The sequence below is a fragment of the Hyaena hyaena genome, unplaced genomic scaffold, assembly GCF_003009895.1.
Source record: "Hyaena hyaena isolate Hyena2069 unplaced genomic scaffold, ASM300989v1 scaffold_312, whole genome shotgun sequence".
NCBI lineage: Eukaryota > Metazoa > Chordata > Mammalia > Carnivora > Hyaenidae > Hyaena > Hyaena hyaena.
The window spans coordinates 544,123-562,677 of record NW_024080943.1 but is presented as its reverse complement, the minus strand read 5'-3'; the positions used below and the strand labels follow the sequence as shown (position 1 = coordinate 562,677).

The 18,555-nt window shown below is 39.9% G+C and overlaps 1 protein-coding gene across 2 annotated transcripts in view; it reads right to left on the bottom strand.

The window, feature by feature from the left end:
* Nucleotides 1–18,555, bottom strand: part of IFT52 (intraflagellar transport 52) — a 40,886-nt gene that overhangs the window by 15,352 nt on the left and 6,979 nt on the right. For both annotated transcript variants that reach the window (XM_039248510.1, XM_039248511.1), the window contains 5 exons: nt 17,108–17,237; nt 16,746–16,821; nt 15,592–15,663; nt 6,783–6,909; nt 3,199–3,285 (listed from right to left, as the gene is read on the bottom strand). In XM_039248510.1, the coding sequence (XP_039104441.1) occupies nt 3,199–3,285; nt 6,783–6,909; nt 15,592–15,663; nt 16,746–16,821; nt 17,108–17,237 (492 nt within the window). The remainder of the gene's footprint in view (nt 1–3,198; nt 3,286–6,782; nt 6,910–15,591; nt 15,664–16,745; nt 16,822–17,107; nt 17,238–18,555) is intronic.

The window sequence follows — 18,555 nt, the reverse complement described above, 5'->3', positions numbered from 1 at the left end:
TTAAATCAATCAAGAAAAAATTGATAAAGGGAAAGAGACTATACAGCAGTGATTCAAAAAAGAGTAGCCATCCTTCTCTTGGTGAAATCATGTGAATTCAAATTTTCCTATTTTTACTATTTTTTACTATTGGAAACTGATCATTTTTTTTCAGTGCTTCATTTCTTTCTATTAATAAATAATATTCCACTGTATAGGTAAACCAAAATGTGTTTATCCAATCATCAGTTGACAGACATTTAAGTTGTTTCTACTTTTTTGCTATTATGAATAATGGCATGGAGTTCATTTTTTTTTTTTTTAAATGTTTTATTTATTTCTAGGAGAGAGAGAGAGACAGCATGAACAGGGGAGGGTCAGAGAGAGAGAGACACAGACTCTGAAACAGGCTCCAGGCTCTGAGCTGGCAGTCAGCACAGAGCCCGACGCGGGGCTCGAACCCACGAACCGCGAGATCATGACCTAAGCGAAAGTCGGACGCTTAACCGACTAAGCCACCCAGGCGCCCCTGGAGTTCATTTTTTAAAATAGTTTATTGTCAAGTTGGTTTCCATAAAACACCCAGTGCTCATCCCCACAAGTCCCCTCCTCCATGCCCATCATCCCCCTTCCCCTCCCCCCTGCTCCCATTAGCCCTCAGTTTGTTCTCAACATTCAAGAGTCTCTCATGGTTTGCCTCCCTCCCTCTCCCCCATTTTTCCCCTTCTTCTCCCTAATGGTCCTCCATTAAGTTCCTCCTAATCCTCCTATACGTGCAAACATAAGGTATCTGTCCTTCTCTGCCTGATTCATTTCTCTCAGTATAACACCCTCAAGTGGAAACTGATCATTTATCTTAAGGCACTTAAACCTCTAACCACAGGCCAAAATGTATTAAAACTTGCTCATGATCAATCCCAAAACAACTCCTGTTTAAATGTGCCCATGAGAGGGGCGCCTGGTTGGCTCAGTCAGAAAAGTATGCAATTCTACATCTTGGGGCCATGCATTTGAGTCCCACGTTAGGTACAGAGATTAGTTAACAAAATAAATAAAAAACTTGGGGCGCCTGAGTGGCTCAGTCACTTGAGTATCCGACTTCAGCTCAGGTCATGATCTCACAGTTTGTGGGTTTGAGCCCCATGTCAGGCTCTCTGCTATCAGCGCTATCTCTGCTTTGGATCCTCTGTTCCTCTCTCTCTCTGCCTTTCCCCCCATCACACACATACTCTCTCTCAAAAATAAATAAACATTTAAAAATAAATAAATAAGGGGCACCTGGGTGGTTCAGTCAGTTGAGTGTCTGACTTCGGCTCAGGTCATGATCTCACAGTGTGAATTCGAGCCCCATATCAGGCTCACTGCTGTCAGCCTGTCAGCACAGAGACTGCTTCAGATCCTCTGTCCCCCTCTCTCTTCCCCTCCCTCACTTGAGCTCTCCCCCCAAAATATTTAAATAAGTCACTTTAAAAAATAATTTTTAAATTATTTATTTTATTAAAATTTTTTTAATGTTTTATTTATTTCTGAGAGAGAGAGACAGCGTGAGCAGGGGAGGGTCAGAGAGAGGGAGATACAGAATCCAAAGCAGGCTCCAGGCTCTGAGCTAGCTGCCAGCAGAGAGCCTGACGTAGGGCTCGAACCCACAAACCATGAGATCATGACCTGAGCTTAAGTCAGACACTTAACCAACTGAGCCACCCAGGCGCCCCTAATTTTTAAATTATTAAAAAATAAATAAATAAATGTGCTGATGACCGTCTGAACTTACAAAGTAGATTATACTGGGTGCCTGGGTGGCACAGTGCATTGAGCATCTGACTCTTGATTTCGGCTCAGGTCATGGTCTCACAGGGGACCTCATGGAGTCTCAATGATCTCTGCATTGGGCTCTATGCTGATGATGTGGAGCCTGCTTGGGATTCTCTTCCTTCCTTTCTCTCTGTCCCTTCCCTGCTCATTCTCTCTCTCTCCCTCCCTCTCTCTCTCAAAATAAATAAACTTTAAAAAAAAAAGTAGACTATATCTAGATATAGATAAGATATCTAGTGTCTAGAGACCCTAGAATTTCATGTGGATTCCCCAGAAACAAGGTCTCAATCAATCTCTCAATCTAATAACAGTCCTTAAGGCTGAAGGGATTTGTTCCATTAATGAAAAAGTTCAGAGGACCTTCTTCCTCTGGCAAGTGAGTCACCGGAATCACACCAATGTCCAGCTGTGGCACACACCGTCTGTCATTCTTCAAAGGACACACGCCTTTACCTCATTCCCCACATCAACCAGTGACCAGTCCTGTCATAAGCCCTCTTGACACCGCTCCTTCAGCCCTTCCCTTCATTCTTGCCTTCCCTACCTTCACTCAGGTCATCGTCCCTTCTTGCCTGGCAGACTCTACCAACCTCATTACTGGCTCCACCTCCTCCCTCTCACCTTCCATGTGCCTGACAGAGGAGTCTTTCTGAAATATAGATCTGACCATGTTCAAGGCTGCTGGACACTCAAAACAAGGTCTCTCCACAGCTTTCTGCAGGAAGTTCAAGTTCCTGGGCTTTACAGGTGAGCTTGCTCCTCACCTCTCCAGCGTTGGCTCCCATCCCAACTTGGCATGCTTGAAAACATTTACCTCATCCTTCTTCTTCTTTTTTCTTTTTTGAGAGGAAGACAGATAGCACTTGTGTATAGGGGAGAGGGGCAAAGGGAGAGAGAGCAAGTATCCTAAGCCTATGTTCAGTGGGAAGCCCAATGTGGGGCTAAATTCCACAACCCTGGGATCATGACCCAAGCCAAAATCAAGAGTCAGACACTCAACTGACTGAGCCACCCAGGCGCCCTTCACCTCATCCTTCTAAACATATGTCTGTCTCTCATGTTCTCTCTCAAAGTACTATAAACTTTTTCAAAGCAGGGACTATGCTTGACTTAACTTTGTATTCTTAGTGTTGGGCATATAATGGGCTCTGAAGAGCTGGTTTTGTCATTATCCTTTATTTTATTTTTTTTAGTTTGTTTATTTTTTTTAGTAATCTCTACACCCAGTGTGGGGCTCGAACTCCTAACCCCTAGATGAGGAGGTTCCATGTTCTTGCGACTGAACCAGCCAGGCACCCCTAAGGAGCTGGTTTTAAATGAACAGATGAACTTAGCAGTATTTTTTTTTTAATGACATGAAAATCATACACATTATACATTAAAGTGATGAGAGAGAGGAAAGCTTACCATGATTTTGCTGTTTTCTTCTTTATCCAAATATTGGTCACTGAACATGTGGCAGGAGCCAAGCACTGCCAGCTTCCCACCTGGGTTCTGTGGATGACAAAGTAATGTCAGAGAGATCGCAAAATGCACACAGGCATCCTAGTCTCCTAAAACTCATCATCAGAATCATGTGAGCAACTGTCTTATAGACTAAGTACAATTCACATCAGAATTTTAATGGTCTAGAAATATCCACTATGACCACAACTACATTCCCACCTGCTTTCATTTTAGGCACTTCTATATCCTTCTATTTGACTTTAACAAAAAAGCAATGTGAACTGATTCTATACTATTTTCCCAGGTAACTTCTAAATAAAGAGTAAAATTTTAAAAACAAAAAAAATCCAAAAGCAATCTGTAATGATTTAGATATTTTAGGAGTACCAAAAGACAGTGTTTAAGATCCAAACAGAAAACTAATCCACAAGAATGAAATATTCATAAAAGAATAAATTGGTTAATAAGAAAACACTTTAATTAGTAATTTAAAAAATCAAAACAAAGTATTTTTGCCTCTCAGATTAAGAAATATGAAAAACATGACTATCAACAGTGGTGGTCAAGTCTCAGTGAAATAAGTTCTTTCACACATTACTGTTGAAACTGTCAACATATGCAATAAAGCGGATAAGACTCTATGGACAATTTTACAGTCATAATCACAAAAGGTGAGAAATAAATCCAAATGTTCAGCCACAGAAAAAGTGGTTAAGAATAACAGAACTCCTCCAGTGATGAAGTTATATGTGATATAGGGTTTTCAGTGACATGGAATAAGGCTTCTGTCATGACATTAGGTGAAAAAAAAAAGTATGCCAGAAACTGTACCCTCTAGCATACAACCCATGAAGCAAATCAACAAACAGACCAAAGCAAAAGTGAGAAAAAATAATCAAAATGTCAGTTTTGTGAGAGGCATTTATTCTTTTCTTTCATGTCTTTCATTTTTTCTTTCTGTATCTTTCAATTTTTCTACAATGAGCATAAATTACTTTTTTTTAATGTGTTTTTATTTATTTCTGAGAGAAAGAAACAGAGTGTGAGCAGGGGAAGGTCAGAGAGAGAGGGAGACACAGAATCTTAAGCAGGCTCCAGGCTCTGAGCTGTCAGCACAGAGCCCTATGTGGTGCTTGAATCCACGAACCGGGAGATCATGACCTGAGCCGAAGTAGGATGCTTAACTGACTGAGCCACCCAGACGCTCCATAAATTACTCTTGTAATGGGAAAAACAGTGCAACGTTCAAACTACAAAACGAACCCAGGTTTTCTAGCAGCATCAGGGAACAGGCACAGCTGTAAGGTACTACGAAAGAATGACTCTCAAGATACACAAATACACAAATTCTATAAATGAAACAAAATTTGCAAAACGAACTGTGACTTGTACCACGTTAAAAGTAAATGCTTCAAATGAAAAATAACACTATTACCATAACACAATCATTGAAAACATATCAGTTACAGAGAACAGGAAGTGAATTTGGTGGAATTCCACAGAAAGAATGGGGGAGCACTGAGGGAACTGTGTTGCAATTTGAACTGATATATGTAAGTAAATACAGGAAGAGGAAAGGACTTCCTTCTCACTATTACCTACAGTTAGGCCTAGATTTTTCCTTTAATATCATTTTTTTCCCTACCTCATTTATTTCAAATAGACTATAGATCTTCCTTTAATCCTTTTATTCTATTCGATGGAGATCCTACGGCTGTCTTCCGCTTCCTTTTCCAGCTTATGGTCTATAATTTGTTCCAATTAAATAAGAGTATATCTACCCAAGGACTGATTTGTTCTTCTGATTATCAGTGAGTCTATCCTAGTAAACCAAAGACCTAGAAAGGATCATGACAAGCTCAAGAAGGCAATGGCCCTGGGCAAGGAGGCAGAACGCCCCAACCAAAAACTGGTTTATCTCACAAACTTAAAAGTGATAAGCAACATCTTCTCTGAAAGATTGTGTTTTTAAGGCAGAACTAAACACCTGTTATGTAAATAGGCTTTAAATAATTAGGCAATGGGCAGATGATACTCTGAGTTCCAGAAGAATCATCACAGTTAGCACAGAACTCTGTACCTAATAGATGCTTCATAAAAATCTACCAATTAAGACAGATAAAATCTCTGTATACAGTTAAAAAATAAAAATAATTATAATTCTAGTATTAAACTATCAAAGGCCCCTTAATATAGTGTCTCATTACTTTTGTGCCTAATAACTGACAGTTTATGTAAACCAATTATTTCCACATCTTGAATCATTTAATTCTTTACTCTAATTTTAAAGAAATATTTCTAGTTGTTTGGAAGAGACTAACAACCAGAAAAATTATTTTGAATTTTGTCTAAATATCATTTCTTTTTTTCAAATTTCTTTTAATGTTTTATTTATTTCTAAGAGACAGAGAGACAGCGTGAGCAGGAAGGGTCAGAGAGAGAGGGAGACACAGAATCGGAAACAGGCTCCAGGCTCTGAGTTGGTTGTCAGCACAAGCCCAACGAGGGGCTCGAACCTACGAACTGTGAGATTATGACCTGAGCCGAAGTCGGACGCTTAACCGACTGAGCCACCCAGGTGCCCCTCAATATTATCTTTCAAACACAGCATATTTACTTACTTTCTAATAAAATTATGTCAGAGCTTTTAAATATGGGAAGGAAAAATAATACCTAAATCTCACAAAGAAAAATAGGATATGAGGAACTAGAGAAAAACTGGGAGGTCAGCTGGTGAATTCTAGGTCTTGGTAGACAAATAAAGGTGAATTCAGCAAAACATGAATTAAAAAAGGCAGTGGTGGGGCACCTGGGTGGCTGAGTTGGTTAAGCGTCCGACTTTGGCTCAGGTCGTGATCTCACTTCTTGTGGGTTCAAGTAGTGCTGACAGCTCAGAGCCTGGAGGCTGCTTCAGATTCTGTGTCTTCTTCTCTCTCTGCCCCTCCCCCACTCGTGCTCAGTCTCTCAAAAATAAACATTAAAAAAACACTTTTAAAGGCAGTGGATAAATGGGGTCACAATGAGAGGGGCTGTGTCCTCTGGGACTACTTGTTCCCACATTTTGTGGAGTCTCCAGGATGAGAAGTGAGCAATTAGTCTTCTGATATGTTGCCCTGGGAAAACTAAAATAAAGGCAGCACAATTCTGTGCATTTTGATATAGTTTGTTAACTCAACCTTTCCCTAAATGGGTCCTCTTAAACTCAGAGTGACAGGCTACAGTCACACACAGTTATAATATCGATGGCCCCTTGCTACAGTGGAACAGTTGTGGAATAGCAGTTTAGGTCTTGACCCAACTGATTACTGGACGATCTGCTGTTTCCTCACAAATAAAGTATATATTGTTAATTGAAATACTACCTCATAGGGCTGTTGTAAAGACCAACGAGAAAATATATGAAATCTCTCAGAAAATAGTAGTTTTTATTATCTCAATAATAAAAATAAACATATAAAACTCCTTTGGAAACCCCTCTGGAAATAGTTTTTTATTATTTCAATAATAAAAATAACATATTCATCCATATCTAAGAAAAGCTGTACCTTTGAGTGATAGAAAGCCAGAATGGGTCTGTTCAGCGGGAAACAGACAGAGCCTGTGGACAGAACAGCCACTGCTGGTTTCATGACACTCAATGTGGCCCCAAAAGGATAGACAAAGGTGAGAGCCCTGTAAGAAATTAAAGAAACAATCAAATTTTTTTAAAAAAATGAATACAAAAATTTGAAGATAATCTCAGTGCTTCTTGAACAATTCAAGATCAAACAAAATTTTTTAAAAAACACACCAGGGGCGCCTGGGTGGCTTAGTCGGTTAAGCACCTGACTTTTGCTTAGGTCATGATCTCGCAGTTTGTGGGTTCGGGCCCCGCGTTGGGCTCTGTGCTGGCTGCCAGCTCAGAGCCTGGAGCCTGTTTTGGTCTGTGACTCCCTCTGTCTCTGACCCTCCCCTGCTCACGCTGTCTCTCTCTCTCCTAGGAATAAATAAAACAAACAAACAAAAAAACACACCAAATTTTCTCTAAGCTTTGGTTTATTAACTCAAAAACTGGTATAATACTAGCTACTAGTTTAATAAAGCATTTAAAAATCTATCAATGTAAATTAACAACTTATAACTGTATGTGTAAATGACTGTAACTGGAAGAACTAAAAAAGCCCCTATGGAAGAGGAGGAAGAAGAGCGGCCTCATCTAAGAGCTGAACTTGAGCTATATAAATGAGCCAGGTCTGTATGACAGTGTCTTCCAGGTAAGCATTGTTCTCTTCCTTAGAGATCTGACTGGTGTTATCTCCAGGAATGAACGGCTGTCATTAGAAGGCTGGTGAGTACTTATGTGAATACAGACCTGCCACACAGACCTGCCTTGGAGTCCTTCCCCTACTGTGTCCTAACAAAGACTTAAGAGTATCTAGAGTGAGTCAGCCTGACATGGGGCAATGTACTCCTGGAAAGGGTGTAGGATGGTGGGGGAAACAAGGGTGGGATGCAGACCCTGGGGTATGGCCAACCCCTGCAGGAGGGGCTCAGGTTTTATTGAAAGCAAGATGGAGCTCTGCAAAGGTGCTTATTTGAAGTGCTCTCAGAATAGAGAGTAACAGGAATCTTACAGCAAAGCATAAAGTTAGAAACTGGGGGAGGGGAAGCACCAACGAAGAGCACCTTGTAAAGATAACGTCAATTTTCCTTTCTCTCAGACCATGAGAAATTCTTTTCAGCTAAAGTTCAAAATGATTTCCTTCCAGTGTTAAGTTTCCCCCTCCCTTCAGTCAAATCTCACCTACCCCTCTGACTTCTGTGTCATACTGTGGGTGAGTGGCACCTGCCCCACATTCTCCATTCTCCCGTTTTCATCCCTACCCAAGCAGTACCCCAGGGAAGGGGACCACAGGCCATGGGTCCTAGGCCAGAAGCAGAAATAAATGAGTAGTTGCCATGGAGGAAGAAAAGGGACGTGGGGGAAATAGTTACATGGATGTTGGTGCACATCCTTGCCTCACACTTTCCCCAAATGCACTCTAAGTAGATGATTCAAAAGGAGGGAGAATGGACACTTGAGTTGTATGATGAAAACTGTCAGCTATTATTTATACTCCTCTATTTCTTTAATTAATACTAAGAAATCAATCAGACTGACATTTTGCTAAGACTTTGAGCATAAGGCTATACACCCACACAAAAAACAAAAACAGGACTTTTCCAAACCACACATGAGTAAGACTGACTGAGTGAAGAGCTGGGAAAATGTATTCCCAACTATTAAATGTAATGTTTTAGGGCCTTATATGCAGAGGTCCTAAGGTGGGAATGAGCTTAGTGTATTTAAGAAATTGAAATAAAGTCAGTGTGGCTATGGTTGAGTGAGAGAAGGGAAAAGAGACAGAACAGAAAATGGGCAAAATAAGAACCTGAGATTCCAATAGGCCAAGATATTTCAAAACATAAAGCACAACTAGTTCTCCACATTTCAAAGCCTACCCAGAAACTGCTGCTTCCAGAATGACCCAGGAAACAACCAACCAGCCCTCTGCCCTTCACAACTGCTGAGGATATAATAATGTAACAACAGGTAAGGTACTATGCCATGTACCTTACAAAGCACTTCTACATGTATGGCTTCACTGGATTTTCCCAACAACTTTTAAGAGTCATGTTGTCTCCGTTATACAGACACGGAAACAGAAGCTAAGAATAACTTGCCTGGATCACCTGGCAAGTAAGTCATGAAAATAAAAACTTCCACCTCCAAGTCCAAGTACTTTTACCTACACCAACTAGACAAACTGACACAAAGCTTAAGAATTAGATTATGATCTAAAATACCTAGGAATAAACCTAACCAAGGATACAAGAGATCTGTATGATGAAAACTATAGAAAACTTATGAAGGAAATTGAAGAAGACACAAAGAAATGGAAAAACATTCCATGCTCATGGATAGGAAGAATAAATATAGTTAAAATGTCATTACTACCCAAAGCAATCTACACATTCAATGCAATCCCAATCAAAATTGCACCAGCATACTTCTCAAAACTAGAACAAACTATCCAAAAATTTGTATGGAACCACAAAAGACCCGAATAGCCAAAGTAATACTGAAAAATAAAACCAAAACGGGAGGGATCACCATCCCAGACTTTAGCCTCTACTACAAAGCTGTCATCATCAAGACAGTATGGTATTGGCACAAAAACAGACACACAGACCAATGGAATAGAATTGAGAACTCAGAGCTGGACTCAGAGGTATACAGCCAACTAATCTTCGGCAAAGCAGGAAAGAATATCCAATGGAAAAAAGACAGCCTTTTTAACAGATGGTGTTGGGAGAACTGGACAGCAACATGCAGAAGAATGAAACTAGATCATTTTCTCACACCATACACAAAAATAAACTCAAAATGGATAAAGGACCTGAACGTGAGACAGGAAACCATCAACACCCTAGAGGAGAAAGCAGGAAACAACCTCCTTGACCTCCACCGCAGCAACTTCCTACTTGACACATCCCCAAAAACAAGGGAATCAAGAGTAAAAATAAACTGTTGGGACCTCATCAAGATTAAAAGCTTCTGCACGGCAAAGGAAACAATCCACAAAACTAATAGGTAACCAACGGAATGGGAAAAGATAGTTGCAAATGACATATCAGATAAAGGGTTAATATACAAACTCTATAAGGAACTCACCAAACTCCACACCCGAAAAACAAACAACTCAGTAAAGAAATGGGCAGAAGATATGAACAGACACTTCTCCAAAGAGGACATCCAGATGGCCAACAGACACATGAAACGATGCTCAGCATCCCTCCTCATCAGGGAAATACAAATCAAAACCACACTGAGATACCACCTCACACCAGTCTGAGTGGCTAAAATGAGCAAATCTTGGGGCGCCTGGGTGGCTTAGTCGGTTAAGCGTCCGACTTTCACTTAGGTCATGATCTCGCGGTTCGTGGGTTCGAGCCCCGTGTCGGGCTCTGTGCTGACTGCCAGCTCAGAGCCTGGAGCCTATTTCGGAGTCTGTGTCTCCCTCTCTCTCTGACCCTCCCCTGCTCACGCTGTCTCTCTCTCTCTCAGAAATAAAATAAAAATATTTAAAAAAAAAAAAAAAAAAAAAAGAAAAGATAAAATGAGCAAATCAGAGAACTCTAGATGCTGGCGAGGATGTGGAGAAACAAGCATCCTCCTACACTGTGGGTGGTAATGTAAACTGGTACAGCCCCTCTGGAAAACAGTGTGGAGGTTCCTCAAAAAATTAACAATAGAACTCCCCTATGACCCAAACCACACTGAGATACCACCTCACACCAGTCCGAGTGGCTAAAATGAGCAAATCAGAGAACTCTAGATGCTGGCGAGGATGTGGAGAAACAAGCACCCTCCTACACTGTTGGTGGTAATGTAAACTGGTACAGCCTCTTTGGAAAATAGTGTGTAGGTTCCTCAAAAAATTATCAATAGAACTCCCCTATGACCCAGCAATAGCACTGCTAGGAATTTACCCAAGGGATATAGAAATGCTGATGCACAGGAGCACATGTACCCCAATGTTCATAGCAGCACTCTCAACAATAGCCAAAACATGAAAAGAGCCTAAGTGTCCATCAATGGACAAATGGATCAAGAAGATGTGGTTTATCTATACAACGGAATACTACATGGCAATGAGAAAGAATGAAATCTGGCCATGTGTAGCAATGTGGATGGAACTTGAGGGTGTTATGCTGAGAAGTCAGGCAGAGAAGGACAAATATCCTATACGTTTGCATGTATAGGAGGATTAGGAGGAACTTAACAGAGGACCATGGGGGAGAAGAAGGGGGGAAATGACTGGGGTAAGGGAGAGAGGCAAGCCATGAGAGACTCTTGAATGCTGAGAACAAACTGAGGACTCATGGCTGTGGAGGGGGAGGGGGGAGATGGGCATGGAGGGCACTTGTGGGGATGAGCACTGGGTGTTATATGGAAACCAACTTGACAATAAACTATTTGTTAAAAAAAAAAAAGAATTAGATTATGATTAGGGCGCCTGGGTGGCTCAGTCGGCTGAGCATCTGACTTTAGCTCAGGTCATGATCTCAGTTTGTGAGTTCCAGCCCCATATCGGGCTCGCTGCTATTAGCCTGTCAGCGCAGAGCCCACTACATATCTTCTCTCCTCTATCACTCTCAGCCCCTCCCCTACTCACGCTCTCTCTAAAAATAAATAAAATATTAAAAAATTAGATTATGATGGGTGGGGAGAATGGGTGAAATAGGTGATGGGGATTAAAGAGGACACTTATGGGGGCGCCTAGGTAGCTCAGTCACTTAGGTGACTGACTCTTGATTTTAGTTCAGGTCATGATCTCATGGTTCGTGAGATCAAGTCCCACATCAGGCTCTGCGCTGATAGCACAGAGCCTGCTTGGGACGCTCTCTCTCTCTCTCTCTCTCTCTTTCTCTGCTCCTTCTCCCACTCGTACTCTCTCTCAAAAATAAATAAATACTTAAAATAAATAAATAATACAGAGGACACTTACCATGATAAGCACTGAGGAATGTATAGAATTGTTGAATCATTATATTGTACACCTAAAACTAAGATAGCACTGTATGTTAAGTTTATTAGAATTAAAATTAAAACTTAATAAAAAAAGAATTGGTTGATACTACCCAAAACAATCTACATATTCAATGCAAGCCCTGTCAGAATAATACCAGCATTCTTCACAGAGGTAGAACAAACAATCCTAAAATTTGTATGGAACCAGAAAGACCCTGAATAACCAAAGCAATGCTGAAAAAGAAAAGCAAAGCTGGACTTCAAGCTGTATTACAAAGCTGTAATCATCCAGACAGTATGGTACCGACACAAAAACAGACACATCAATCAATGGAACAAAACAGAGAACCCAGAAATAGACCTACAAATGTATGGCCAACTAATCTTTCACAAAACAGGAATGAATATCCAATGGAATAAAAACAGTCTCTTCAGTAAATGGTGCTGGGAAAACTGGACAGTGACATGCAGCAAAAGAATGAACCTGGACTATTTTTTACACCATACATAAAAATAAACTCAAAATGGATGAAAGACCTAAATGTAAGATAGGAAGCCATCAAAATCCTGGAGGAGAAGGCAGACAACAGCCTCTTTAACCTTGGCTGCAACAACTTCTTACTCGACATGTCTCCAGAGACAAGGGAAACAAAGGCAAAAATGAACTACTGGGACCTCATCAAGATAAAAAGCTTCTGCACAGCGAAGGAAACAATCAGCAAAACTATAATGCAGCTGATGGAATGGGAGAAGATATTTACAAACGACTTATCTGATAAAGGGTTAGTATCCAAAATCTATAAACTCAACACCCAAAAAACAAATGATCCAGTGAAGAAATGGGCAAAAGACATGAATAGACATCTTTCCAAAGAAGACATCCAGATGGCTAACAGACACATGAAAAGATGCTTAACATCACTCATCAGAGAAATACAAATCAAAACCATGATGAGATACCACCTCACACCTGTCAGAACGGCTAATATTAACAACTCAGGCAACAAAAGATGCTGTGAGGATGTTGAGAAAGAGGAACCCATCTGCACTGCTAGTGGGAATGCAAACTGGTGCAGCCACTCTGGAAAACCAGTATGGAGGCTCCTCAAAAGACTAAAAATAGAATTAGTCTACAACCCAGCAAGTGCACTACTAGGTATTTATCCAAAGGATACAGGGGTGCTGTTTTGAAGGGGCACATGCACCACAATGTTTATAGCAGAACTATCAACAATAGCCAAAGTACGGAAAGAACTCAAATGTCTGTAAGCTGATAAATGCACAAAGAAGATGTGGTATAGGGGCACCTGAGTGGCTCAGTAGGTTGAACATCCAACTTCGGCTCAGGTCATGATCTCATAGCTCATGGGTTTAAGCCTCACGTCGGGCTCCGTGCTGAGAGTTCAGAGCCTAGAGCCTGCTTCGGATTCTGTGTGTATCTCTCTCTCTGCCCCTTCCCCACTCATGCTCTGTCTCTCTCTTTCTCTCAAAAAATAAATAAATGGTAAAAAAAATTTTTTTTTTTTTAAATATATTTTTTTTTTTTTAAATGTTTTATTTTATTTCTAGCAGAGAGAGAGACAGCGTGAGCAGGGGAGGGTCAGAGAGAGAGGGAGTCACAGACTGAAACAGGCTCCAGGCTCTGAGCTGGCAGTCAGCACAGAGCCCGACGCGGGGCTCGAACCCACGAACCGCGAGATCATGACCTAAGCGAAAGTCGGACGCTTAACCGACTAAGCCACCCAGGCGCCCCTAAAAAAATTTTTTTTAAAGAGATGTAGTATATACATACAATGGAATACTACTCGACAATCAAAAAGAATGAAATTTTGCCATTTGTAACAACATGGATGGAACTAGAGTGTATTATGCTAAGTGAAATTAGTCAGAGAAAGAAATATCATATGACTTCACTCATATGCAGAGTTTAAGATACTAAACAGATGAACATAAAGGAAGGGAAGCAAAAATATAAAAACAGGGATGGGGACAAAACATAAGAGACTCCTAAATACAGATAACAAACAGGGTTGTTGAAGGGGGATTGGGTGGGGGGATGGGCTAAATGTGCAAAAGGCATTAAGGAGGATACTTGTTGGGAATGAGCACTGGGTGTTGTATGTAGATGATGAATCACTGGATTCTACTCCTGAAGTTACTGCGCTATATTTTAACTAACATGGATGTAAATTTAAAAAAATTAGATGATTCTTGAATATCAAAAATGTTAACTCTATAATACATGTTGCCATACATTTTTGCCCTTTACAACTTTACCTTGGTTTTATCCTAAGAAAGATGTTCCCTACTCTTAAGATTATATTCACCCATACTTTTTTTAGTACTTTTATGGTTATGCTTTTATTTTTTTAACATTTAAAATTTTAATCTTTCTGAAATATATATTAGGAGTATGCTGTGAAAACAGAAATTTTTTTCCAAGTGGTTACCCACAATTATGCTATCCATTCTCCAATAGTTTATAATGTCACTTTTACTATAAACTAATAAATCCCCACCTTTCATATATATTTAGTCTGATTCTAATTTATTTTTCACTATTTGTGTTAGTACCACATTATTTTAATTACTAGAGTTTTATAATATGCTTTAAGTACATAAAAGGTTCAACTCCTATGGGGTGAAATACCTCAAAGTAGAAAGGTAAACCGGAAAAAATATCTCAACACATGGAGGTCTTATAAATGAATAAGGAAAGACAAACCATCAAAATAAAAATGGGCAAAAAGCAGTGAAGAGGAAATTCACAGAAGAAATACAATCAGCCAATAGATTTTAAAGGTCATCCTACTCAGTAATAATCAAAGAAATGCATATTAAGAGATCACTTTCACTAGAATACTCCGAGCTGGCAAGAGAGGCAAAGGGAGCAAGTTCATATGGACAGTAGGTACTATAAACTACCTGGTGGGCAATTTAGCGACGTATCCCATTTGGCAATCCACCAGCTGGAAAACCCTTGACCAGAGATTCCAATGCTAAAAATCTAGCCTTACTAAAATATCAGTATAAGTGCACAAAAATTGTACATAACAAAGACATTCACTATGTGCTTCATTTATAGTAACAAGTATAAAATTTTATTTATAATAACACTATGGAGAAGTTAAGAGTACAGGCCATGGAGCAGAATGCCTAGGTTTAAAACTATGTTCTGACACTTATTAGTCAAGTGAGCTTGGGCAATTAACCTCTCTGGTATCTTGTCTATAACCTTAGTGTGTTGTTGTGATGATTGGAATGAGGTAAAAATTCCTGTCACATAGTAAGTACACAATAAGCATTTGGTTTAACTGTTAAAGCAAAATATCACGAGGGCTCCTGGCTGGCTCAGTCGAAAGAGCATGCAACTCCTGATTTTAGGGTCGTGAGTTCAAGCCCCACATTGAGTGTAGAGATTGAGTAAAAACTTTAAAATAAATAAATACATAAAGGAAAATATCATAAATGACCTAAATGTTCAATAATAGGAGACTGGTTAGATAAAATAGGATAATTCCAATTTAATCTAGTCATTAAAAGGATATGGTACCTATCTATAGTTTTACATATGAAAAAAATTCTAGAAATCTAAATACATGAGTATTAAGAATAATTATCTTTGGGGAAAGGAGCATACATTTACAGTGCAGGATCATTTTCTTCTTTGAACTGTTCAAATTGGTGTTTTGGGTGAGAATGACTTTTGTAATCAGAAATGAAAACTCTTCACTTTGAAAAAGAAAGCTCTTTAAAATGACAAATACATCCTCTTTAGGTAGCCTCAGAAACATACTCACTGGGCATTGTTTCCACTGCTCTCCTCATCGATGATTCCAGGCACGGCCTTCCCTGCAGCTCGGCTAATTTCCCTGGTAGAAAAAAAAAATTTAGATCTAGTAAACAAAAAAAAATTAGGAATTTCATACTCCATTCATTAATAGTATGAACGAACTGCAAGGATTTTGCAGACTTGTTCAAAATATAATTCTTAAAACTTATATAAAGGTACATCTATACATCCGCACTGCTTTGTGCAGCCTGCAAAAGTTAACATTAAAATATGAGGATCAGTTCTTCTTTCCTGAGTCCTGAGGGAAGGATCAATATACTAGACCACATTCTAGACTAGACCCACTTTCTAGTCTTATATTATGGACTCTGTATCATCAGACCCAGCGGAGTGCTGGCATATACAGAATTCAAGTATGGAATGAAAAATTTTGAATGTAGGGAAAAGCTCACAGAGGGCACCTGATGTTGCTCCTCTCTTCCATTCATTTCCCACTTCTCCAAAGCTCCTAATTTATTCTTTAAGATCCAGTAGATCAGGAAAAAATTAACTTCATCCCAGGCTCCAGGTGTAGAGAAATGACCTCACTACACCATCAGGGCATTCTATGTCCTCTGCCACAGTGACCAGTTGAGGATGGGCATGTGGCCTAGGCCAGCTCCAACAGAGCCAACTGCGGGACTACTCTTGCTGGGAACGCTGTGACCAAGGCAGGCTCTCTTGCCATAGATGATGTGGCATGTGGATATACATTTGGGAACTGCTAAAACTATTCAGCCCACGCACACAGGAGAGCAGGGCCCGGAGAAGTGCAGAGCAGTGGATCATGAATTTTCAGTCCACAGCCAAAGCCTGCCCTATTTCTGGGCTTTTCAATTACATGAATCAATAAAGTCTCTTTATTGTTTAATCCCGTTTAAATAGGGATTTCTGTGCTTGTAGCTGAGTACATTCTAACTGACAAAAAAGTGAATGTGGAATAAGCTTTCAAAAGATGGCAGGAATATAATTTGAGGAATGAGAAGTAATAAAATAAATTATAATATATTAAAATAAAACAAAAGGCAAGAAAGAAAGAAGGGCCAGTGAAAAGAAAGTGTGAAAAGGAGGAGAAAAGATAGTAATCATTTGCAAAAACATTTCTGCTTTCAACATGCTTACCTATTCAGGACTCCATTGGAAACTAGAGCTTCTTTAGGATGGAAATACTTATAATATACATTTCTAACCACAGCATCTTTAAGAGGAAAAGAGAGGAAATTGCATCTTAATTAGAAATAGGTTTCATATTATAGACGAACACAAACTTAACTAGTAAGAAACCCTGGAATTCCATTCCAATTCCTCCCATTTTATAAATGGGAAAAACCTAGCCCCAGAAGGCTCAGATGACCACTGAGATCTGAATGCTGGACCATGCGCCCTCAGCCCAGGGCTCTTTCCATTGTACTATTAGGTCCAGAGGACTACAATATGCATGATAAATAGGAAACGGCTGCCTCTACTAAAATAGTAATAATTACCGTTATTAACCATGATTCCATATTCTTCCAGGAGAAAGTTTATATTGGTGTCAAATCTGGATTCCCCACCCTCTCCTAGCATCACAAGGATATCACCACCGCCATCAAGGTATTTCTTCAGGACTTCAAACTACATAAAAGAAAAAAAAAATCTATGAATATATCCCCAAAGACTTTTACCCAAAGTACTGTGAAGAAAAATAAATAAATCTATGAGGCATTTAAATATAAATTTATGTTAAGATAATATAAAACTTACTGTCTATGTAGGATTTCAAGCTTGTTTTTAAGTACAACGTTCCAAAATGCCTAAACTGAATTGACATTTTCCACACTGACTATCTGGAAAGCAAACTCAAAGTGGAAATTATTAGCTAAAGGAAGCTCACAGGTCACTGAGAAGCATCCTTGGTCTCAACCTACTGGATGCCAGTTGCGCCTACCCTCTCCTGACAACAACCAAAAATGTCTCCAGACAGGGCCAAATTCCCCTGGGGCCAGGGCAGAGTGTGGAGACAAAAATCACCCCTGGTTGGAAACTATTGCTCCAGACCATATCTTTCCCCCGCCAGCCAAGGACTCGGGATGAAAGCATTGCCACACCACCCCCAGGGAGCAATTCTCGTCAAGTCACTGACTGATCAAGCCCTACTGAGAAAAAGCATGCTATCTGCTTATCTCCTGGGAAGCTCTCTCTTGTTTTCACAAAGCTAGAGAAGGAAGGAAAATCTAGGGCTGACTTTGCTGACCCAGCCTGAGAAAACCTGGGGTTAGTGGTCTAGACCAATAATCTCTCAACTTTCTTCAGGCACCCCAGCAGCAAATAATGTGAAAGTAAAGTATGTATATTTACATAATTATAGAACATATTCCCAAGAAGGAAAAATTTCAAAGATACTAAAGATATGACAAATGTAATTTCCCTCTGGCACTTCAGTGATTCATCACACGCATCCCATTTTGCAACCCGCTGGCCCGGCCCAGCTTTGCTACAATAAACCTTTTTGCTCTTGCACACTCCCTGGATTTCCTTCTCTCCCCCAGCCCCCCAGATATACAAAACACAGTGCAACAATTAACATCACCAAGGGGGCTTGCTCCCAAATGAGACAGAATTTCACAGACCCTGAACTCTGCACAAGACTGTCCCCTTCATGGGGATCCTACGTACCTATTTAGCCTGTGTTTCAAAATGTCAAATATAAAGAGGTGCTCTGTATGTATGCTCAAGATATTAACAAACTGATATTCTTCTAGTGTTTATATGCCCAAACATTGACAATCTGAAGTACACATATTCGTTTACAACTCATTTTTCTTTAACGTCTTTACATTACAGTTGAGACATTTTTTTTTTAAAGTTTTTTTTTTTTTTAATGTTTTATTTATTTCTAGGAGAGAGAGAGAGACAGCGTGAGCAGGGGAGGGTCAGAGAGAGAGGGAGTCAC